At 42.4% G+C, this 25,873-nt stretch overlaps 1 protein-coding gene across 3 annotated transcripts in view; it reads left to right on the top strand.

Annotated features, from left to right (window-relative positions):
* Positions 1–25,476, top strand: part of LOC123991120 (cadherin-20-like) — a 186,886-nt gene extending 161,410 nt beyond the window's left edge. For all 3 annotated transcript variants that reach the window (XM_046292345.1, XM_046292342.1, XM_046292343.1), the window contains exons 6-12: positions 4,803–4,990; positions 5,348–5,601; positions 9,764–9,900; positions 16,276–16,397; positions 16,706–16,823; positions 23,179–23,430; positions 23,703–25,476. In XM_046292345.1, coding sequence (XP_046148301.1) covers positions 4,803–4,990; positions 5,348–5,601; positions 9,764–9,900; positions 16,276–16,397; positions 16,706–16,823; positions 23,179–23,430; positions 23,703–24,226 — 1,595 coding nt within the window. In that variant the 3' untranslated portion in view covers positions 24,227–25,476. The remainder of the gene's footprint in view (positions 1–4,802; positions 4,991–5,347; positions 5,602–9,763; positions 9,901–16,275; positions 16,398–16,705; positions 16,824–23,178; positions 23,431–23,702) is intronic.
* The last annotated feature ends 397 nt before the right edge of the window (positions 25,477–25,873 follow it).

The following is a 25,873-nucleotide window of genomic DNA, read 5'->3' as shown; positions in this document are numbered from 1 at the left end:
CCCTCGGGATCAGTAGAAGCCACAGAAGAACTAAACAGACGGGATAAGGCATCAGGCTTGGTGTTCTTGCTACCCGGACGGTAAGAAATCACAAACTCGAAACGAGCGAAAAACAACGCCCAACGAGCTTGACGGGCATTAAGTCGTTTGGCAGAACGGATGTACTCAAGGTTCTTATGGTCTGTCCAAACGACAAAAGGAACGGTCGCCCCCTCCAACCACTGTCGCCATTCGCCTAGGGCTAAGCGGATGGCGAGCAGTTCACGGTTACCCACATCATAGTTGCGCTCAGATGGCGACAGGCGATGAGAAAAATAAGCGCAAGGATGAACCTTATCGTCAGACTGGAAGCGCTGGGATAGAATGGCTCCCACGCCTACCTCTGAAGCGTCAACCTCGACAATGAATTGTCTAGTGACGTCAGGAGTAACGAGGATAGGAGCGGACGTAAAACGTTCCTTTAGAAGATCAAAAGCTCCCTGGGCGGAACCGGACCACTTAAAACACGTCTTGACAGAAGTAAGAGCTGTGAGAGGGGCAGCAACTTGACCGAAATTACGAATGAAACGCCGATAGAAATTAGCGAAACCTAAAAGCGCTGCAACTCGACACGTGACCTTGGAACGGGCCAATCACTGACAGCTTGGACCTTAGCGGAATCCATCTGAATGCCTTCAGCGGAAATAACGGAACCGAGAAAAGTAACGGAGGAGACATGAAAAGAGCACTTCTCAGCCTTTACGTAGAGACAATTCTCTAAAAGGCGCTGTAGAACACGTCGAACGTGCTGAACATGAATCTCGAGTGACGGAGAAAAAATCAGGATATCGTCAAGATAGACAAAAACAAAGATGTTCAGCATGTCTCTCAGAACATCATTAACTAATGCCTGAAAAACAGCTGGCGCATTGGCGAGACCGAACGGCAGAACCCGGTACTCAAAATGCCCTAACGGAGTGTTAAACGCCGTTTTCCACTCGTCCCCCTCTCTGATGCGCACGAGATGGTAAGCGTTACGAAGGTCCAACTTAGTAAAGCACCTGGCTCCCTGCAGAATCTCGAAGGCTGATGACATAAGGGGAAGCGGATAACGATTCTTAACCGTTATGTCATTCAGCCCTCGATAATCCACGCAGGGGCGCAGAGTACCGTCCTTCTTCTTAACAAAAAGAACCCCGCCCCGGCCGGAGAGGAAGAAGGCACTATGGTACCGGCGTCAAGAGACACAGACAAATAATCCTCGAGAGCCTTACGTTCGGGAGCCGACAGAGAGTATAGTCTACCTCGAGGAGGAGTGGTCCCCGGAAGGAGATCAATACTACAATCATACGACCGGTGAGGAGGAAGGGAGTTGGCTCGGGACCGACTGAAGACCGTGCGCAGATCATGATATTCCTCCGGCACTCCTGTCAAATCGCCAGGTTCCTCCTGAGAAGTAGGAACAGAAGAAACGGGAGGGATGGCAGACATTAAACACTTCACATGACAAGAAACGTTCCAGGATAGGATAGAATTACTAGACCAATTAATAGAAGGATTATGACATACTAGCCAGGGATGACCCAAAACAACAGGTGTAAACGGTGAACGGAAAATCAAAAAAGAAATAGTCTCACTGTGGTTACCAGATACTGTGAGAGTTAAAGGTAGTGTCTCAAATTTGATACTGGGAAGATGACTACCATCTAAGGCAAACATGGGCGTAGGCTTGTCTAACGGTCTGAAAGGAATGTTATGTTTCCGAACCCATGCTTCGTCCATGAAACAACCCTCAGCCCCAGAGTCAATCAAGGCACTGCATGTAGCACCCGAACCGGTCCAGCGTAGATGGACCGACATAGTAGTACAAGATCTAGATGAAGAGACCTGAGTAGTAGCGCTCACCAGTAGCCCTCCGCTTACTGATGGGCTCTGGCCTCTTACTGGACATGAATTAACAAAATGTCCAGCAACTCCGCAATAGAGGCACAGGCGGTTGGTGATCCTCCGTTCCCTCTCCTTAGTCGAGATGCGAATCCCTCCCAGCTGCATGGGCTCAGTCTCAAAGCCAGAGGAGGGAGATGGTTGCGATGCGGAGCAGGGAAACACCGTTGATGCGAGCTCTCTTCCACGAGCCCGGTGACGAAGATCTACCCGTCGTTCTATGCGGATGGCGAGAGCAATCAAAGAGTCCACATCTGAAGGAACCTCCCGGGAGAGAATCTCATCCTTAACCACTGCGTGGAGTCCCTCCAGAAAACGAGCGAGCAGCGCCGGCTCGTTCCACTCACTAGAGGCAGCAAGAGTGCGAAACTCAATAGAATAATCCGTTGTGGACCGTTCACCTTGGCATAAGGAAGCCAGGGCCCTAGAAGCCTCCCTACCAAAAACTGAACGGTCAAAAACCCGAATCATCTCCTCTTTAAAGTTCTGGAACTTGTTAGAGCAATCAGCCCTTGCCTCCCAGATAGCTGTGCCCCATTCTCGAGCCCGGCCAGTAAGGAGTGAAATGACGTAAGCAACCCGAGCTCTCTCTCTAGAGTATGTGTTGGGTTGGAGAGAGAACACAATCTCACACTGCGTGAGAAAGGAGCGGCATTCAGTGGGCTGCCCGGAGTAGCAAGGTGGGTTATTAACCCTAGGTTCTGGAGGCTCGGCAGGCCAGGAAGTAACAGGTGGCACGAGACGTAGACTCTGGAACTGTCCAGAGAGGTCGGAAACCTGAGCGGCCAGGTTCTCCACGGCATGGCGAGCAGCAGACAATTCCTGCTCGTGTCTGCCGAGCATGGCTCCTTGGATCTTGACGGCAGTGTAACGAGCGTCTGAAGTCGCTGGGTCCATTCCTTGTTCGGTTCCTTCTGTCATGCAGGTGAAAGAGGACCCAAAAGCGACTTAACAGAAACAGAGTTTATTTAAGTCCAAACAGGGAATAACAGAAATCCTCTAGTCTGTAGAGGGGAATAACTGGAGAAGCGGCCACAGACTGCAGGTCGCCGGGTAGGCGCAGGCCGTAGTAGACAGAGACACCTGCTCACACGCAGCATCTGATGAAGGCAAAAAACACGACAGGACAGGGCGAAACACAATCACAGCATGGTGAATACAAAACAAGGAACCGACGGGACAGGAACGGAACACAAAGGAATAAATAGGGACTCTAATCAGGGGAAAGTATCGGGAACAGGTGTGGGAAGACTAAATGATGATTAGGGGAATAGGAACAGCTGGGAGCAGGAACGGAACGATAGAGAGAAGAGAGAGCGAGAGAGTGAGAGAGGGAGGGGGAGAGAGAGGGATAGAAGGAGGGAAAGAACCCAATAAGACCAGCAGAGGGAAACGAACAGAATGGGGAGCACAGGGACAAGACATGATAATAAATGACAAACATGACAACGTTCTTCACTGGTTGCCCTTTTCTTGTGGCAAAAGGTCACAAATCTTGCTGCTGTGATGGCACACCGTGGTATTTCACCCAATAGATATGTGAGATTATCGAAACTGTTTATTCTTTTTTTATTCTTTGTGAGTCTGTGTATTCTGAGGGAAATATGTGTCTCTAATATGGTCAGACATTTGGCAGGAGGTTAATAAGTCCACTTAATTTTGTGGGCAGTGTGCACATAGCCTGTCTTCTCTTGAGAGCCAGGTCTGCCTACGGCGGCCTTTCTCAATAGCAAGGCTATGCTCACTGACTCTGTGCATCGTCAAAGCTTTTCTTAAGTTTGGGTCAGTCACAGTGGTCAGGTATTCTGCCACTGTATACTCTCTGTTTATGGCTAAATAGAATTCTCGTTTGCTCTGTTTGTTTGTTAATTCGTTCCAATGTGTCAAGTAAGTTTCTCTCTCGTTACCCGGCAACCAGTCCGATTCCGGACCCATGCTGTCTCTTTGATTGGTCCCATTCCTGCTCTCCTCATTAACATCCTCATCAGGTCATCTGTCTATCCCTCTCTCAATCTCTTATCTGGCTATCCTCGGCAGCAAGACATCCCCTAGCTGTCTACCTGACTGGTGGTCTCGTCTCCTCCTTGGAACCCCACCGCCACCCCTTATTTCTCTCTCTTCCCCTTCCCTCTCTTCTCTCTAATTAGTGCCATCACTTAAGTGAGACTATAAAACATTGTGAGATGCTATGGGGGCACTTGTCTGACAACCATAATGTGTGACCGCTTCAGTTCGGACAGTAAGGAGCATCTCAAATTGGGAACCACTTTCACCCATTTTTGAAAAGAGATTAAATTGTTAAAATTCTTGTTGACCCATATGACAAGACACCCCAATTTACGAACCGGCTCTGTCTGAACCAATTTGTGCTCCATAGTCTACATGCTCTAGGTTCAGGTCCTCTTAATGACTTGGTGTAATTTAAGAGGTTTGGTGCCCTCTAGAGGAAGAATGGCCAAACACATTCTAAACTTGATTTGTCACTGTCTACCTTTTGCTGACATAGTACCCAAACTGACACACAACAATAGATATTCAGCAAACATTTCCCTCAAACACACAGTTGTTATTGATATTCACCCAGGTTTCAGGGCTAAAAACATTAGAACATCACCCAGCAAACATGAGTATAAATGAAACAACCCATGTTTTGTTATGGAAATGTAAGGCCACACAGCCCTGTGGTTGAATTGGACACCACCTAGAAATAAAACATCTGTTTTTCTAATTACTACATTTATTTGGAATGTGAATTCATTTCTAAATATGGGGAGGATAGAAGACCAAATATCCGTTGAAATGATTTGAACCTGGATTAACCTGTCGTTCGTTCTCTCTCTCTCTCTATTTCACCTTTCCTCCCTTCTTCACCTTCTCAGAGCTGTACCAGATGAGTGTTCCAGAGTCGGCTCCGGTGTCATCTGTTGTGGGTCGTATCCGGGCGAAGGACCGTGACATTGGCATCAATGCAGAGATGAGGTACAGCATAATCGACGGAGACGGGAGGGACACCTTCGACATCAACACAGACCCAACCAACCTGTTTGGCATCATCACCATCAAAAAGGTACAGAGGGTAGACATCAATGAAAGGTCATGACAAGCTTCCAGGGCCACTGGCAGGAGTCGACACAGCAGTTATGAGTCACATTGACCTCAATTTAGTCCAGAGAACAAGTTTAGAATCATTATTTGATTGATAAACAGCTGATTTTCTCTTAATGAATTCTTTCTCAACATACCTGTAAACCTCTGCTTGTTTAGTGAAGGTGTCTTGGGGCCAGATTCAGACTCGAGATAGACTTAAGTCTACATCTTAAATCTTTACTTCTTAAATCTTTACTTGAGTATTTATATGATTGATACCTACCTATGATACACCATATCTACTAACGCTGTCAGCATGTCTCTCTCTCTCATCTAGCCTCTGAACTTTGAGACCAAGGCGAGCTACACGCTGAAGATCGAAGGAGCCAACACACAAGTTGACCACCGTTTTCCGGATAAGGGCCCGTTCAGCCATGTCACCATCGTTCACATCAGCGTAGAGGATGTGGACGAGCCCCCAGAGTTTAGCTCGGCTGCCTACTACATAGCGGTCCCTGAGGACACAGAGATCAGCACAATGTTTATGACAGTCTCCGCTAGAGACCCCGATGCTGCCAACACCTCCATCAGGTGAGGATGGGGTTAAAACCACAACAAAATAACACCCAATATGTTCTGATTAACTTCTTGCGTCGAGCCATCCCGGATCTGGGATCGTGAATACAGCCTCAAGCTCATTACCATAACGCAACGTTAACTATTCATGAAAATCGCAAATGAAATGAAATTAATCTATTTGCTCTCAAGCTTAGCCTTTTGTTAACAACACTGTCATCTCAGATTTTCAAAATATGCTTCTCAACCATAGCAAACTAGCATTTAGCATTTCGCGTTAGCATTTAGCATTAGCATTTAGCATTAGCATTTAGCGTTAGCATTAGCAGGCAACATTTTCACAAAAACCAGCAAAAACATTCAATAAATAATTTACCTTTGAAGAACTTCGGATGTTTTCAATGAGGAGACTCTCAGTTAGATAGCAAATGTTCAGTTTTCCTGAAAGATTAGTTGTGCAGGAGAAATCGGTCCGTTTTCTGCGTCATGTTTGGCTACCAAAACAAAAAAAAAAATTCATTCATTCAAACACCAAACTTTCTTCCACATTAACTCCATAATATCGACTGAAACATGGTAAACGTTGTTTAGAATCAATCCTCAAGGTGTTTTTCACATATCTCTTCATGATATATCATTCCTGGAAGTCTCCTCTATGTCTCAAACACATGGATGAATGCGAGCAGCTTGGAGATTACGCAACAATTTCAACAAAGGACACTGGGCGGACCCCTGGTAAATGTAGTCTCTTATGGCCAATCTTCCAATGATATGCCTACAAATACGTCACAATGCTGCAGACAACTTGGAGAAACGATAGAAAGGGCAGGCTAATTCGTGGCGCTTTCACAGCCATATAAGGAGACAATGGAAAACAGAGCCTCAAAAATCCTGCTCATTTCCTGTTTGAAGTTGCATCTTGGTTTCGCCTGTAAGATCAGTTCTGGAGCACCCACAGATAATATCTTTGCAGTTTTGAAAACATCGGTGTTTTCTTTCCAAAGCTGGCAATTATATGCATAGTCGAGCATCTTTTTGTGACAAAATATTGCGCGTAAAACGGGCATGTTTTTTTATCCAATAATGAAATAGCGCCCCCCTAGCTTCAACTGGTTAACCAACACTGTCCATGTAATGCAATCGTGTGGCCAGATGGGGGCAGTATGATATTAGAGTCTACAAGGCTGTGTTCAAAAGCCATTGAGCTGATGTGACAGCTCTGAGTGATAGAGACAGTAGGCTATGTGATTTCAGTTAATTGGATGAGGATGGTGGTAATGATGATGACCTGTCGAGGACCCTAATCAGTCAAAGCTTACTGTCATTGTGTGGTTTTAGGGAACTTTCCCAATATTTTCAATGTGTTTACCTCACTCTCAGAGCAGAGGTTGGGTTGGAGGGGAGCTGTGCACCCCTAATTTTACCCTATTCCCTGTATACTGCATTCATTTTGACCAGAGCCATATGGGCCCAAATAGGGTGCCATTTGAGACACAGCATCCTCACTCTCCAGACCATACCTCTAATTGATTAAACGTTCAGCCTGTTGCACAGACCCTATGGACGCTCTACTCTAGAGCATCTGGTTAAATTGTGCTTCGGAGCAGTATTTTAAATCTCTAAATGGTTAAATATATTATTATTATTTTTAAAAAAATCTGTGTTTGCTTTATTTACTGTCATCCTAAATTAAGTTATTTAATTATTTTGCCGTATCTAATTAATGTATAGTACACAACTGTCCATGATGTGGACAGTACAGTGTGTGTTACTACCTTACCAAGCTCCCATTTTTGCCCCCCATTGAAATGTTGAAATGGTGGGATTTACACATCCTTTTTTATTTCACATTGGTGATGCTTAGTGTAAAAGTTCAAAGTTAACACGTTGACATAAGTACATTTGCTTAAAATAGAGCAATATCTTGAGTTTTGTACCGTTGAGTTTGTCAAACACAGCTATCATTTATTTTGTATCATATCAGCTATCGTCATTCTTGGCGGTCTCTATAAAAGGCACCAGCCATACACCAATACAACGGATTTGAAAGTCAAACTATCACTTCAAAGTAGTTTTTCCTCTCATGGCTGAATACCAGGAAGTTTGAAAAGACAGGCTGAATGGTCGGGGAGCCTATATTCAAGTGCTCGCCTTGACTGACAGCTCTTTGAAATGCCTTTGTCATGAAAGTTGGATGCAGTGAGCAGTGTTGCAATGAACTCAACAGTGACATTTCTAGTGTTGATGAAGTTGTTAAATGAACTCTGTGAGTGTTAAATTAACAGCCATTGGTATAAAATAACTATTATAACCAGTAAACCAAAATGGCAACCATTATAACCAGTAAACCAAAATCATATTTCCCAGCATAATCTATTGCAGTTTGATTTTCAGAATTGGTCGTTTTAATATCTATGTTGTTGCATTTTGATTGATTAATTAATATTATGCTTATGTAAATAACATACATTTTTGTAAGCTAATTCAATCTGTTATATGGACTTATTGCACCCCTTACTGAAATAGTTGTGCCAATTTATATGCTTAAGGTAGACTCATACCTTAGTCTTCCCAACCTGGCAGTCATTTTGAATGCAGGTTGTGGGTGAATAAAAATTCAACATTTTGGATAGCCCCACTCTGGCTGGATTCCAATAGGAATTACACATATTTGTGTGACTTGTAGTCTGTATTTTGCCTGTATACCATGAGATTCAGGCCACTTTATCATGGTAAACCTAGGCCCTCAAAAGAAGGCCTTATGTGTTCTATTGTGTTGTATTGTTGAAGATTAAAATGGTAATGATAACATATTCACTTAGGAGCTCACTTGGTGAAAGGCATGGGACTGAACATAGATGAATGCAACGACCATGTCTTTGTCACTGACAAGTACAGTCATGGGTTGTAAACAATTCACATGACAAGCAAGGCACTCTTGGAAATATGCAAATAAGGCTTTACACTAAACAGTGTGTTAATTTAACACTGAAAATTGTGGACCTGTACAGAAACTGGACCCGTTTTAAATGTAACACTTTCACTGTTGATTTAACACTGGAAAATTTGCTTCAAAGGTATTAGTGAATGCCGTAACAGTGAGTTAGTGTAACATTTTAATGCCACTGGTGCTGGAAATGATCGGTGTTAAAAGGGTAACACTTTGAAAAGGGTCAATTAAACACTTTCCGGTGATCCTCATAAACACTTCAAAAGTGTGTAAGTGACACCCACAATGTGCCTCTACTAGTTCTCATCTAACCAACCTCTGAATCAGAGAGGTGCGGGGGGCTGCCTTAATTGACATCCACGTCTTCGGTGCCCAGGGAACAGAGGGTTAACTGCCTTACTCAGGGGCAGAACAACAGATCTTTAGAGAAGGAGAGAGAGAAGAGGTCTCTTTGCACAGAAAACATACGTGGTCTTTCCAATGTAGGAAACCTGGATAGACTTTAGACCCATAAAGTGACTCAGACAGAGGTGGCTGGTGAGAGGAGCTATAGGAGGACATACATTTTTATGGCCTTTAATGGAATTAATAGAACGGCATAACAGCCATTACAATGAGCCCGTCCTCCTATAGCTCCTTCCACCAGCCTCCTCTGGTGTCAGAGTAGGATCAGACCCCCCTGTCCTTGTAACGTTATTCATTTTTATATAAAAGGCTAAACTGATCCTAGATGAGCACTTCTTCTTTGAGAAACTATGAATATGGGCTTAAACTGTGACCTGAAGTAGTGCTCCCCTCTCCATTCAGCTGGCTTTTTCTTCTTCTCTTTCTGTCTGTCTACTCATTGTTGCATGGAGTTCTCTGAGGAGCGCTTTTGGAAAGAGATGTTGTGGCAGGAGATGAGTCAGACTGTGCAGCACTGCCAATCCCAGAGCAGGCACACACCCACCCCAGCTCTGTGCTGCAGGCCTGTGTGTCTCTAGCTTAATTTGGCAGAGATATCTCTGATTAGACCTTATCACAACTGGGACGGTTTGAGGGAGTTTGTCATACCTCCAACCTTTGCCACAACACCTCATCACTCTAACACATTCGTGTATTAATCCGCACTCGTGTATGCTCACACACGCACACACACACTAAGCTCAGAAATAGATAAAGATATGTACATAAATACCAGATGAGTGTTACTCAACATTGGTTACCCTTGTTTCCCTCGGTCACCAGGTATTCCATAGAGAGGAACACTGACCTGGGGAAATACTTCTACATTGACATCACTTCCGGGGCATTGATGACAGTGCTTCCTTTGGACAGAGAGGAGTTCTCCTGGCATAACATCACCGTCCTGGCCATGGAGATGAGTAAGTCCAAAAAAAGTGCACTGCATAGTGAACATGGTGCCATTTGGGAGGAAGCCACATACACATACAGTACATACACACCTCTGGTTTGTTTTGAATGACATTACCATATTACGTTGTGTGACCATTTAAAATAAGACCTCTACACAGCTGGTGTTCAGAACCCAGGAGAGTCACCTTCAGTCCTCTTGTTTTGTTTGTGTTTATTTGGAACGCACACTAAACGAGGGGAATTACTTTGAATTAATTACTTAATTGAATAAACCACACCTCAATTTTGTATCTTTCCCATTATGGCGTCTGTGAGTGCACAGGCAGCGCCATTGAGGACATCTCCATTTTGAACTAGTCAATTTTCTTTTTCTACTACTTCTATCAATTGGTGAACAAACTGAAGTTGTGCATGCTGCCACCTGGAGTGTGTTATTTGAACAAGTATAAAGTCAAGGTTACTGCCATCTGCAGTTCTGGAATGTTTGCTCACAAGGATAATTCATTGGCTGATCCCTCCTCATGACCTGGATGGAATCATGTGATTTTTCCTTAACCTTAGTCCCACCCAGTTGACTACTTAAAAGTGGTGGAAGTCCTCAATAGCGGTGCCCATGCTAAGACTGGCTTTTGGGCACCATAGTTCTCTATACATCTCTATGATAGAGAACAATGGGTGAGGGAGAAAGAAAATGAGACAGAATTAGAGAGAAGAGGAATGGGAACGAGTGCCTTCTGAGTCTACAGCAAGCGTTCTGGGAGGGCTGCGTTGTAACTAGTAAGGCCACAGTGTGAGATGGAGAGAGAGATCATTTTTACTGGGGTCTACACACAAACACACTGAGAGGCAGCACAGAACCATTTACCCTTAGCCAGCCAGTGCCAAAGTCAAGCTATTGAGTGATTGATCGTTTGATGAAACCGGAGAAAGTAGTTACTGCCTGCTAATTGCATTTCCATTGCCAATTACAAAGCTGATTAAGGCATGCAAATGGCCATTGGTATAATGGAGAATAACTGAATTGTAATCTTATTCTGAGCAACCTAATGTGCCCCAGGCCCAGTGTACTGTAAGTGGAGGCATGATAAAGAAAGAGGAAAGAATGCAGAGTTGACTGCTCAGCAAGATTCGCTGCAGTGTTCAATTTTGCAAGTCTTTTTTATTTCTTATTTGAATAATGTTTTAGTCTATTGTCAAAATGAAGAAAAAAAAGTGCCATTTTAGTCACCTAAATGCTAGTTGACATTTGTATTGCCTCATTAACCTATAGTAAACATAAATCCCTGCCATTTGCAATAATATATAGAGACTTGTCCTACCAACATATCATAGAATAGGATTTTCTTCCCAACAGCAGAAATATGACAAACATATATAAGAATTGTAATATATATATATATATATATTTATATATATATACACATAAATATTTATATATATACACTGCTCAAAAAAATAAAGGGAACACTAAAATAACACATCCTGATCTGAATGAATGAAATATTCTTATTAAATACTTTTTTCTTTACATAGTTGAATGTGCTGACAACAAAATCACACAAATTATCAATGGAAATCAAATTTAATCTGGATTTGGAGTGACACTCAAAATTAAAGTGGAAAACCACACTACAGGCTGACCCAACTTTGATGTAATGTCCTTAAAACAAGTCAAAATGAGGCTCAGTAGTGTGTGTGGCCTCCACGTGCCTGTATGACCTCCCTACAATGCATGGGCATGCTCCTGATGAGGTGGCGGATGGTCTCCTGAGGGATCTCCTCCCAGACCTGGACTAAAGCATCCGCCAACTCCTGGACAGTCTGTGGTGCAAGATGTCCCAGATGTGCTCAATTGGATTCAGGTCTGGGGAACGGGCGGGCCAGTCCATAGCATCAATGCCTTCCTCTTGCAGGAACTGCTGACACACTCCAGCCACATGAGGTCTAGCATTGTCTTGCATTAGGAGGAACTCAGGGCCAACCGCACCAGCATATGGTCTCACAAGGGGTCTGAGGATCTCATCTCGGTACCTAATGGTAGTGAGGCTACCTCTGGCGAGCACATGGAGGGCTGTGCGGCCCCCCAAAGAAATGCCACCCCACGACTGACCCACCGCCAAACCGGTCATGCTGGAGGATGTTGCAGGCAGCAGAACGTTCTCCACGGCATCTCCAGACTCCAGTGTGAACCTACTTTCCTCTGTGAAGAGCACAGGGCGCCAGTGGCAAATTTGCCAATCTTGGTGTTCTCTGGCAAATGCCAAACGTCCTGCACGGTGTTGGGCATTAAGCACAACCCCCACCTGTGGACGTCGGGCCCACATACCACCCTCATGGAGTCTGTTTCTGACCGTTTGAGCAGACACATGCACATTTGTGGCCTGCTGGAGGTCATTTTGCAGGGCTCTGGCAGTGCTCCTCCTGCTCCTCCTTGCACAAAGGTAGCGGTCCTGCTGCTGGGTTGTTGTCCTCCTACGGCCTCCTCCACATCTCCTGATGTACTGGCCTGTCTCCTGGTATTGCCTCCATGCTCTGGACACTACGCTGACAGACACAGTAAACCTTCTTGCCACAGCTCGCATTGATGTGCCATCCTGGATGAGCTGCACTACCTGAGCCACTTGTGTGGGTTGTAGACTCTGTCTCATGCTACCACTAGAGTGAAAGCACCGCCAGCATTCAAAAATGACCAAAACATCAGCCAGGAAGCATAGGAACTAAGAAGTGGTCTGTGGTTACCACCTGCAGAACCACTCCTTTATTGGGGATGTCTTGCTAATTGCCTATAACTTCCACCTGTTGTCTATTCCATTTTCACAACAGCATGTGAAATTTGTCAATCAGTGTTGCTTCCTAAGAGGACACAGTTTGATTTCACAGAAGTGTGATTGACTTGGAGTTACATTGTGTTGTTTAAGTGTTCCCTTTATTTTTTTAGCAGTGTATATATATATATATATGTGTATATATTTTTTTATTTTTTTTATTTAACCTTTATTTAACTAGGCAAGTCAGTTAAGAACAAATTCTTATTTACAATGACAGCCTACCCCAGATAAACCCGGACGACGCTGGGCCAATTGTGCGCCGCCCTATGGGACTCCCGATCACGGCCGAATGTGATACAGCTTGGATTTGAACCAGGGACACTAGTGATGCATCTTGCACTGAAACGCAGTGTCTTAGACTGCTGTCCCACTCGGGAGGGTAGAATATACTAATATATACTAATATATATATATAAAAGTGTGTGTGTATGTGTATATGTATATATATATATATATATATATATATATATATATATATATATATATATATATATATATATATATATATATATATGTGGACACCCCTTCAAATTAGTGGATTCGGCTATTTCATCCACACCCGTTGATGACAGGTGTGTAAAATTGAGCACATAGCCCTATAAGTTCCATAGACAAACATTGGCAGTAGAATTACGTTAATGAGGAGTTCAGTGACTTTCAACACGGCACCGTCATAGAATGCCACCTTTCCAACAAGTCAGTTCGTCAGATTTCTGCTCTGCTAGAGCTGCCTCAATGAACAGTCTGTGCTGTTATTGTGAAGTGGAAACGTCTAGGCGCCAGTATGGCTGAGCGTCAAAGTGGTAGGCCACACCAGCTCACAGAACGGGACTGCCTAGTGCTGAAGTGCATAACGTGTAAAATATTGTCTGTCCTGTACAGGACATTAACTGTTCGTCGGGACCTTCATGAAATGGGTTTCCCTGACTGACAGCACACAAGGCTAAGATCACCATGCGCAATGCCAAGTGACGGCTGGAGTGGTGCAAAGCTCACCGCCATTGGACTCTGGAGGAGTGGAAACACGTTCTCTAGAGTGATGAATCAAGCTTCTTCATCTGGCCAGCCACCAGACAAATCTGGGTTTGGCGGATGCCAGGAGAACGCTACCTGCCCAAATGCATAGTGCCAACTGTAAAGTTTGGCTGGAGGAGGAATAATGGTCTGGGGCTGTTTTTCAGAGGGACACCGGTCAACAATTTCCGGTGAAATTGGAGGGCGCGCAATTCAAATAAATAATCGAAAAATTATGGATATTAAACATCTAGGTACATACAGGTGTCTTACATCAGTTAAAAGCTGACATTTTTGTTAATCTAACTGGATTGTCTCATTTACAATAGGCTTTACAGCGAAAGCATGCCATACGATTGTGTGAGGATGGCACCCCACAACATTTTTCAACCAGCAATGGCTTCATAAAATCACAAATAGTGATTAATTACTTACTTCTTTTTGAAAATCTTCCTCTGATTTGCAATCCAAAGGGTCCCAGCTACAACATGCATGGTCGTTTTGTTAGATAAAATCATTCTTTATATCCAAAATGTCTGTTTAGTTGGCGCATTCGACTTGAGTTCAACATGCAGACAAAGGAATCCAAAAAGCTACCGCTAAACTTCGTTAAAACAAGTCAAACTACATTTCTATCTAATCCTCAGGTACCCTAAAATGTAATTAAACTATAATATTTCATACGGAAAGAAGTACGTTCAATAGAAAAGTAAAATTAGCAAGTCCTCTTCGTCGCGAGCTCTGATATCCAGCTGTGACTCCCAGTACCAAAACTCAAAATTCTTCCTCGTTTTGGAAGAAACAAGCCTGAAACCTTGAACAAAGACAGTTGACATCCAGTGGAAGCCATAGGAATTGCAATCTGGGAGCTGGAATTTCATAGGACCCATAGATTTCCATTGTAAGAGCATGGGATCTCAAAAAAATAATTCTGGTTGGTTTTTCTTTGGATTTTCCCCTACCATATAATTTGTGTTAGTCTCATTATTTTAACATTTATTCAATTATATGCATATCCTGGCTTCTGGGCCTGAGTAACAGGCAGTTTACTTTTTGCACGTCAGTCAGGCAGAAATTTTGAAAAAAGAACCCTAGCCTTAAGTAATTCCATTGAAGGGAAATCTTAATGGTACAGCATACAATGACATTCTAGATTATTCTGTGCTTCCAGCTTTGTGGCAACAGCTTGGAGAAGGTGTTTCCTGTTTCAACATGACAATGCCCCAGGTTCACAAAGCAAGGTCCCTACAGAAATGGTTTGTCGAGATTAGTGTGGAAGAACTTGACTGACCTGCACAGAGCTCTATTCTCAACCCCAACAAACACCTTTGGAATGAATTGGAAAGCTGACTGCAAGCCAGGCCTGATCGTCCGACATCAGTGCCCGACCTCACTAATGCTTGTGGCTGAATGGAAGTCCCCACAGCAATGTTCCAACATCTAGTGGAAAGCCTTCCCAGAAGTGGAGGCTGTTATAGCAGCAAAGGGAGTATCAACTCTATATTAATACCCATGATTTTTTTATGAGAAGTTCAACCAGCAGGTGTCCATCCACATACTTTAGGTAACAATTCCTAATTCAGCTTCATAAAGTAGATATTACACATTACATGAGCACGAGATAGAGAGAGACACAATCACCAGATGGTGCCGCAAAGTAGTATGGGTTGCACCTCCGTCACTCGGTCAAGCCATTTCCTTTGTTATCAACACTCCAGACGTAGATACTTCAGCCATGTTGGTGTCCAAAAGTTGAACGGGGGATGATGACTGAACGGGAGCTGAAGACTGTTTTGCCCAGTGATGTAGTCGAGTCACATTGCAGATAGAAATTCCACAAATAGAGCCAACGTTATTCCTTACTCAACATGTCAGAGAGACGTTTGTTCCACATATTTCTATCTGAATGTTCCAAAGCATTGTGTCCTGCTGAACACGTTCCAAAACTATGTCTCTTGCTGAACACATCCCAGGTTGTTAGCTATAGCCAGCGAATGAGAACATGATTAAACAAGGTTTTTATTTTTTTTATTTAACCTAACGAAATGAGTTATGGTCCAGTCCACAAGTAGCCTAGTTGGTGATAGCACAGATGGTGATATGCTTAATGAATGTACATTTTTCCCACCAACACGTGATAGAAAGTAGAAAAAAACGTAGCCCCGGCATTATGGGTCATATCTTTAGAACTTTAACACTGATTCAGGGGGGAGTGAGTAATGAATTCCCTTTGCACTTAATATATCTGTGTACAGTTACTTAAAAACTATTCCAAAAAGCCAGCACATGCTGGGTAAATATTTCTTTGTCATCTTAACTTTAAATCTTTTAGTTGATGTGACTTCTCATTTAGTTTTGAGTCAGAACCACATACACATTTTAAGTAATAATGACTCTTCATCGACTTTAAGTTCAACTTACAGGAAGTATTTGAGCAAAAAAACGCAGTGGGTCTTATACAGTAAATTGTGTGTGTGCATGCGTGCGAGTGTGAGTGCATGCTTGTCTTATACAGTATTGTGTGTGCATGTTATATTCCAGATAACCCCAGGATGATCGGGAGTGTGTCTGTAGCCGTGAAGATTCTGGACGTGAATGATAACCCTCCGTTGCTGACACAGTACTTTGAAGCCTTTGTCTGTGAGAGTGCCAATGCCGGACAGGTACAGAGGCACACACACACTTTCATACATGCATACGCACACACACACACGTAAATACACAGGTTGAACCTGGACAGAGGCAGACCAATAACCATTATTTGCAGACCTGTAATATTATCATATGAAGAATTACTCAAAATGATGACATACTGCAGCAAAATGTGCATAAGCATAAATATTAACAAATACATGCATAATTTGAATTTCTGTGCTATGTCAGTTTTACTCACATCCTGTCTCAAGGTTACTGACCTGACTGCCTCTCTCGCCCCTCCCCTGGCTGTTGTCTTATTGTCCGGTGACCTCAGCTGATTCAGACAGTGACGGCAGTAGACGCAGATGATCCTCTGGGAGGTCATCACTTCTACTACAGCCTGGCCTTAGAGGCAGCTAATAACCCCAACTTCACCCTTAGAGACAACCAAGGTAAATATTTTATTTATTTATACAGCAGTAAACCCACATGACTTCCTGGACACAGATTTTTGCACAATGTATCACTTTTTTTGTGGGCATTATTTGTCGTCAACTGCTATGCCAATTCAGCAATATTTGTCTAACTCAGTCAGCTACCTTGTTGTATGTGTGGCAGATCTCTCTGCTTTATATAACAGGGGGTTCTCAAAGTGGGATCTGCAGACCAGACAAAAAACATATACAGTACCAGTCAAAAGTTTGGACACACCTACTCATTCAAGGATATTTCTTTATTATTTTACTATTTTATACTTTGCAGAATACTAGTGTAGACATCAAAACCATGAAATAACATGTGGAATTATGTAGTAACCAAAAAGTGTTAAACATATCAAAATATATTATATATATATTTTGGATTCTTCGAAATACCCACCATTTGCCTTGATGACAGCTTTGCACACTCTTGGCATTCTCTCAACCAGCTTCACCTGGAATGCTTTCCCAACAGTCTTGAAGGAGTTCCCACATATGCAGATTACTTGTCGGCTGTTTTTCCATCACTCTGGTGTCCAACTCATCTCAAACCATCTCAATTGGGTTGAGGTCAGGGGATTGTGGAGGCCAGGTCATCTAATGCAGCATTCCATCACTCTCCTTCTTGGTCAAATAACCCTTACACAGCCTGGAGGTGGGATGGCTCAAACCAGATGGGATGGCGTATCACTGCAAAATGCTGTCGTAGCCATGCTGGTCAAGCATGCCTTGAATTATAAATAAATCACAGACCGTGTCAAGAGCAAAGCACCATTACACCACCTCCTCCATGCTTCACGGTGGAACCACAAATGCGGAGATCATCCATTCACCTACTCTGCATCTCACAAAGACACAGTGGTTGGAACCAAAAATCTCAAATGTGGACTCATCAGACCAAAGAACAGATTTCCACCGGTCTAATGTCCATCACTTGTGTTTCTTGGCCCAAGCAAGTCTCTTTTTATTACTGGTGTCCTTCAATAGTGGTTTCTTTGGAGAAATTCGACCATGAAGGCCTGATTCACACAGTTGATGTTGATGTGTCTGTTCCTTGTGACAGCATTTATTTGGGCAGCAATATGAGATGCAGTTAACTCTAATGAGTCTTCATTTCCTGTGGCGGTCCTCATGAGAGCCAGTTTCATCATAGCGCTTGATGGTTTTTGTGACTGCACTTGAAGAAACTTTCAAAGTTCTTGACATTTTCCAGATTGACTGGCTTTCATGTCTTAAAGTAATGATGGACTGTCATTTCTCCAGCCTTATTTGAGCTGTTCTTGCCATAATATGGAGTTGGTCTTTTACCAAATAGGGCTATCGTCTGTACACCACCCCTATCTTGTCACAACAACTGATTGGCTCAAATGCATTAAGAAGTAATTTGTGGAATTTCTTTAACTTTTAAAAGGCACATCTATTAATTTAAATGCATTCTAGGTAACTACCTCATGAAGCTGGTTGACAGAATGCCACAAGTGTGCAAAGCTGTCATCAATGCAACTTTGAAGAATCTCAAACTCAACTTTTTTATATACTACATGATTCGATGTGTGCTTTTTCATAGTTTTGATATCTTCACTATTATTCTACAATATAGAAAATAGTAAAAAATAAAGAAAAACCCTGAAATGAGTAGGTATGTCCAAACTTTTGACTGGTGCTGTATATATACTTTGTTATTGTTTCAATTAAGGACTATAGCTTTAAACGGATTTTCCTCTCTGCCCCATGACACAATGTGTAGACTTCCAGGAAATTTGCTTCAAAACCTCCATATGTTCTCTCCGATGCCAAGACGTTGGCCTTTAAAATGTTCCTTTCCAGGGCCCGAGACTTGCACTGCAAAAACATAGTAAAACTCTGTATGCTATGTTTATCTCACTCAAGTTATAAGGGGTTCCCTGATGAATATGCTTTGACAAAAGGGATCCCCGGTTTGAGAACCCCTGTTCTGCAGTGCCTATTCACAGCTCTTGACTTTTCCCACATTTTGTTGTATTTAAAATGGATTACACTGAGATCTTTGTCACAGGCCTACACACAATACCACATAACTGCATTCATGTTTTGGTTTATTTCAAATTAATAAAAAAATGAAAAGCTGAAATGTCTTAATAATTATTCAACCTCTTTGTTATTGCAAGCCTAAAATATGCTTAACAAGTCACACAAAAAGTTGCATGGACTCACTCTGTGTGCAGTAAAGGTATAGCAACTGCTCGGCCCCCGACCACAAGGCACTACAGAAGATAGTGCGTACGGCCCAGTACATTACTGGGGCCAAGCTTCCTTCCATTCAGGACCTGTATACCAGGCTGTGTCAGAGGAAGCCCTAAAAATGGCCAAAGACTCCAGCCACCATAGTCAGACTATTCTCTCTGCTTCCACACGGCAAGCGGTACCGGATTGCCAAGTCTAGGTCCCAAAATGCTTCTCAACAGCTTCTACCCCCAAGCCATAAGACTTCTGAACAGTTAATCAAATTTCTACCCATACTATTTGCATTGTCGTCTCCCCTTTTAAGATGCTGCTAACCTCTGTTTAGTATCTATGCATAGTCACTTTAACTCTACCTACATGTGCATATTACCTCAGTTACCTCGACTAACCGGTGCCCCCACACATTGACTCTGTATCGGTGCCCCCTGTATATAGCCTCGCTATTGTTATTTTACTGCTGCTCTTTAAATATTTGTTACTTTTAATTCACATGTTTTACTTATCTATTTTCACTAAATAAATATTCAGGCTAGGGTCTACTTTTCTCAATTTCCACCTGACTGACGTGCCCAAAGTATACTGGCTGTTGCTCAGGCCCTGAATCCAGGATATGCATAATTGGCACCATTGGAAAGAAAAACACTCTGAAGTTTGTAGAAATGTTAAAATAATGTAGGTGAAAAACCAACCAGATTTTTTGTTGTTGAGAGCCCATGTCCTTCCAATGGAACATATAGGGGACAATTGTCATCTATCTTCCAGTATGCAATTCCCATGCAATTCCTAACTGCGTGTCAGTAGTCTTTGATCAAGGTTTCAGGCTTGTTTCTTCCAAATTGAGTAAGAAATATGAGTTTTACCACATGGACACAGATTTGTGTTTGTGCGCCTGATGAAGAAAACACACACCTGCTAATATCGTTTTCCTATTGAACATATTTTCTGTATGAAATATTATAGTTTAATTACATTTTAGGGTAGATGAGGATTGTTTTAACAAAGTTTAGCGGTAGCTTGTTGGATTCCTGTCTCTGCAAGTTGAACGATTGGATTACTCAAATCGATGGCGCCAACTAAACTGACTTTTTGGGATATAAAGGATTGTATCTAACAAAATGACACTACATGTTGTAGCTGGGACACTTTGGATGACAAATCAGAAGAAGATTTTCAAAAAGCAAGTGAATATTTAACCGCTATTTGGGAATTTTTTAAACCTGTGCAGGTGGAAAACTATTTTGATGTGGGACGCCATCCTCAAACAATTGCATGGCATGCTTTCGCTTTCGCTTTAACCGTTTGCGTGTAGGGGGCTTTATTTTGGTTTTTGGCAACAAAAAATGTACCCATTTGAAACTGCCTATTTCTCAGCCCCAGAAACTAGAATATGCATATAATTGTCAGATTAGGATAGAAAACACTAAAGCTTCCAAAACTGTAAAAATATTGAATGTGAGTATAACAGAACTGATATTGCAGGCGAAAACCCGAGGAAAATCCAATCAGGAAGTGCCTCTTATTTTGAAACCTCTCTGTTCCTATGCATGCCTATCCTCCATTTAAAGGGATATCAACCAGATTCCTTTTTATAAGGCTTCCCTAAGGTGTCAAGTCTTTAGACATAGTTTCAGACTTTTATTTAGAAAAATGACCATGAAAGATCACATTGCGTAAGTGGATAGGTGGGGGCACTCACGGTGAGTTTTGCGCTACAGAGTAAAGCGGCCATTGCTTCTCCCGGTGTTATTGAAAAACCTACACACCCGGTTGATATATTATCGAATATATATTTTAAAAACAACCTGAGGATTGATTATAAAAAACGTTTGACATGTTGGATATTATTTGGCATATACGTCTGCATTGTCGTGACCGCTCTTTCCTTTGGATTCCTGAACATAACGCGATGAACAAACAGATATTTTGGGTATAAAAATAATCTTTATGGAACAAAAGGAACATTTGTTGTGTAACTGGGAGTCTCATGAGTGAAAACATCCGAAGATCAAAGGTAAACGATTCATTTGATTAATTTTATGATTTGTGATCTAGCTACTTAATGCCTAGTGTTCATAATGTTATGTTGTGCTATCGATAAACTTACACAAACGCTTGGATTGCTGTCGCTGTAAAGCATAATTTCAAAATCTGAGACGACAGGCAGAGTAACAAAAGGCTAAGCTGCGTTTTGAAATATTGCACTTGTGATTTCATGAATACGAATATTTTTTTGTAATATTATTTGACTGTGGCGCTATGCTATTCAGCGGTTGCTGACGAAAATGATCCCGCTAATGGGATGGGTAGCGTCAAGAAGTTAAAGCCTATTGTAAATCGAACAGTGCAGTTAGATTAAGAAGAATTTAAGCTTTGAAATGATATAAGCCACTTGTATGTACCTAAATGTTTAATATCCATAATTTTTTATGATTATTTATTTGAATTGCTTGCACTCCAGTTTCATCGGAAGTTGTCCCGCTAGTGGGATGCCTAGTCTTAATCAACACTTATTTTTCTGAAAACTGCATTGTTGGGCTTGAAGGTAGGCATTTCACAGTAAGTTCTACACATTTTGTATTCGGCACATGTGAAAAATAAAATTTGATAGTGTTTAACAGATTTTTTCTGAATGACTATCTTATCTCTGAATCAAACACATACAATTATCTCTATTGTCCCCCAGTCGAGCAGTGATTTTCAAACACAGATTCAACCACAAAGACCACGGGAGGTTTTCCAATGCCTCGCAAAGTAGGGCACATATGGATTAAAAAAAACATTTTAACATTGAATATCCTTTTGAGCATGGTGAAGTTATTAAATACACTTTGATGGTGTATCAATACACTCAGTCACTACAAAGATAGACTTTAGTCCTATATCAGTTAACTAGGCAAGTCAGATTCTTATTTTCAATGTTGGCCTAGGAACAGTGGGTTAACTGCCTGTTCAGGGGCAGAACGACAGATGTGTACCTTGCAACCTTCCGGTTACTAGTCCAACACTCTAACCACTAGGCTACGCTGCCGCCCCAATTAAAACAGCTAGAGTTTAACGGCTGTGATAGGAGAAACCAACTGAGGATAGCTCAACAACATTTTAGTTACTCCACAACACTCGCCTAATTGACTGAGTGAAAAGGAGGAAGCCTGTACAGAATAAAATCATTCCAAAACATGCATCCTGTTTGCAACAAGGCACTAAAATAATGCTGCAAAAAAATTGCCAAAGCAATTCACTTTGTGTCCTGAATAGAAAGTTATTTTGGGGAAAACCAATATAACCCATTATTGAATACCACTCTCCATATGTTCAAGCACAGCGGTGGCTGCATCAAGTTATGGGCATGCTTGTAATCTTTAAGGACTGGAGATTTTTCAGCATAAAAAAAATGTACGGAATGGAGCTAATCATAGGCAGAATCCTAGAGGAAAACCTGGTTCAGTCTGATTTCCACCAGACACTTAAAGATGAATTCACCTTTCAGCAGAACAATAACCAAAAACAAAAGGCCAAATCTACACTGGAGTTGCTTTACCAAGAAGACAGTGAATGTTCCTGAGTGACCAAGTTATAGTTTTAACTTAAATCTACTTGAAAACCTATGGTAAAACCTGAAACTGATCGTCTGGCAATGATTAACAACACATTTGAAAGAGTTTGATGAATTTTGAAAATAATAAATCGGCAAATATTGCACAAACCAGGTGTAGAAAACTCTTAGAGACTTACCCAGAAAGACTCACAGCTGTAATCACAGTCAAAGTTGCTTCTAAAAAGTATTTACATATGTCAATGAGAGTTCTGTATTTCAATAAATTTGCAACATTTAAAAAAAACATGTTTTCACTTCGTCATTATGTGGTATTGTGTGTAGATGAGTGAGAAAAAACATATATTTAATGCATTTTGAATTCAGACTGTAACACAGCAAAATGTGGAAAAAGTCAAGGGGTATGAATAATTTTTGAAGGCACTGTATAAGACACTTAACCAGGCCCCGCTTTCTCTGTCCTTTACAGACAACACCTGGATATTAATAATGATGTATCATATGATATACTGTATCAAACCAGGCTTCTCTCTCTCCCTGTCCCTGATTTAGACAACACAGCATGGATCCTGACGCGTCGCGGGGGCTGGTCTCAGCAGGATCAGTCAGTCTACTACCTTCCTATCTTCATCTCAGATGGAGAGCAGCCAGTCCAGACCAGCACCAGCACCCTGACCATCCGTGTGTGTAGCTGCGATGTGGAGGGCAACGTTATGTCCTGTAATGCTGAGGCCTACCACCTCCCGGCTAGTCTGAGCAGAGGGGCGCTCATCGCCATACTGGCATGTATCTTTGTCCTGCTCGGTAAGTCATGATCTGGTTCTTGTTCTTCTTCTATGGAATGATTTTCTACACTGTTGATCTGCTTTATACTTACTTCATAAGCTACTGTATATTCCTATTGTATTTATATACAGTACATCAGATTCCAATCTAGACAAACTCTCTTTTACCGTATCTATGCTTCTCCTTTGAAAGTCTTAGTCCGGTTAACCAATTCACTAAAGCAACCATTAATAATCTCCCATAGTTTCGGTTTCTGTGGTATCTGACCATGCCTCTTTTCTCTCCTCTAGTGATGGTCCTGCTCATGTTGTCCCTCCAGAGCCACCATAAGAAGCCCTACCTGCACGATGAGGAAGACAACGTCCACGAGAACATTGTCCGCTACGATGACGAGGGGGGCGGAGAAGAGGACACCGAGGCCTTCGACATCGCTGCCATGTGGAACCCACGCGAGGCCCACCTAGTGGGGAAGCAACGTCAGGACATGCTGCCTGAGATTGAGAGCCTGTCGCGTTACGTTCCCTTAGCATCAGTAGGTGGGCCGGGTTGTGGTGGTGGAGACAGCAACGTCCAGGGGTATGTGCTAGCCAAGCTCCTGGAGACGGATCTGAACCCCTGCGCCCCGCCTTACGACTCCCTGCAGACGTACGCCTACGAGGGGGAGGGATCGGTGGCCGAGTCCCTGAGCTCGCTGCAGTCTGGGTGCTCCAATACTGATCATGAGTATGACTATCTCAATGACTGGGGGCCCAGATTTAAGAAACTGGCAGAGATGTATGGGGTTCTAGAGACGAACAACCCTCCCATGTGGTAGAGGGGAGGAAGGAACGAGAGACTCCCCCCTACATACACACACTTTAGAGAAAGAGTGGAAACAGAGTCATAGAGAGACAATGACTGAAACAGTGACAAACACAGAGGCTGAAACAGAGAGATAGACACAGGACTAGAGAGAGAGAAAGAGAGTTTGAAAGGTGTGCTCGTCATATAACTGTAGCACTTGCGAATGCACAGCTAAGCATCGCCTGTTCTCCACAGTTTGAGCCGTGTAGCTTCCTAGCTACCATCACAATCCCTCCCCATCCACATGAAGAGTCTTTAGAGGAGCCTGGACTGACTGACTGACAGACAGCTAGCACAACAAGACCCTCAAAGCAAAGGGCTTCAAAGCACACGTTAGTTAACTCCTGTGGCCAACCCAGGCCCTAGCCACAGGCGCCAGCAGCTCTTTGGTTCAAAGGGTTCGATTCCCCTCAGAAGAACACAAGATAGGGGAGCGAAGGGCAAATGTGAAACTCAGAATACATTACCTGCCGATACACATGTATGCAGGAGACAAACAAACTCTGAAACGCTGACTTATTTTGGCAGTTTGTTTTGCCGATTTTAAAAATAAAAAATAAACATTTTTTTTATCTTCTTTTGGTCAAGCTTTAGTTTAAAAAAATTCTAAGCCACTATGTGACTATTTTTTTAAGGTAAATGATTTGATGAAAAGTTTTTTGTTATTGTTGCAGCTATTTTGATTTGAGAACTGCTATTTATTCCCAGTAGCTCCATTATGTGGCCGTATCTTACTAATTAATTATTTTAATATGCTGTCCTTATATTTAGTATAACTTATTTTTTAGGAATCAAACAAACACTGGACTTGTGTTAGATGTTATCTCAAGGTTGTGGGATTGGCATAAAATATGTTAAAATTTGTTTGAGCGTTATCATGTAACATAAATATTTCAATGGCGTCTAATTGCATTTCTGTTGTGTGTTTCTGTGTCTTGTTTCAGACAGAGTAAGGGAGATGTAAACTCAGTAATCCTATTTGGATTTAAAGTTAATTTGTTTAATGTGTCAATCCATATTTTGTTAGTATGAACACCGTTGTTTTGCTGCTGGTTAGGAGCATGAAGCATGATCATGCATTCAACAGGATATTCTGTGTGTCCCAAATGATACGATATTTCCTACATGGGCCCTGGTCAAAAATGGTGCACTATTTCTCATATTTAACTAGGCAAGTCAGTTAAGAACAAATTCTCATTTACAATGACGGCCCTTGCCAAACCCTCCCCTAACCTGGATGACGCTAGGCCAATTGTGTGCCGCCCTATGGGACTCCTGATCACGAACGGTTGTGATACAGCCCGGGATTGAACCCGGGTCTGTAGTGACGCCTCTAGACCACTGCAGCACACGGGAGGCCCACTATATAGGAAATCGGGTTCCATTTGTGATGCAGGAACAATCTTAAGCTCTTGTTTTGAGATATACTGTCCATGATACCACAGCAGGACTGGGGGATATTACAGTAACTGATTTGATGATGCTAAGTTACCATCAACTTCTCAGTCAACATCACAAACATACCTGGATGAACACAAACAAGATATTTATGAAATAACCATTTCATCAGGGTATCAGCCATGAACAGGGGTGGAAATGGGGGGGAAGGGGTCTGAGA

Source organism: Oncorhynchus gorbuscha, linkage group LG12 (genome assembly GCF_021184085.1).
Source record: "Oncorhynchus gorbuscha isolate QuinsamMale2020 ecotype Even-year linkage group LG12, OgorEven_v1.0, whole genome shotgun sequence".
Classification (NCBI taxonomy): domain Eukaryota; kingdom Metazoa; phylum Chordata; class Actinopteri; order Salmoniformes; family Salmonidae; genus Oncorhynchus; species Oncorhynchus gorbuscha.
The sequence above is the reverse complement of the archived record's forward strand: the minus strand, read 5'-3'. Positions and strand labels throughout refer to the sequence as shown.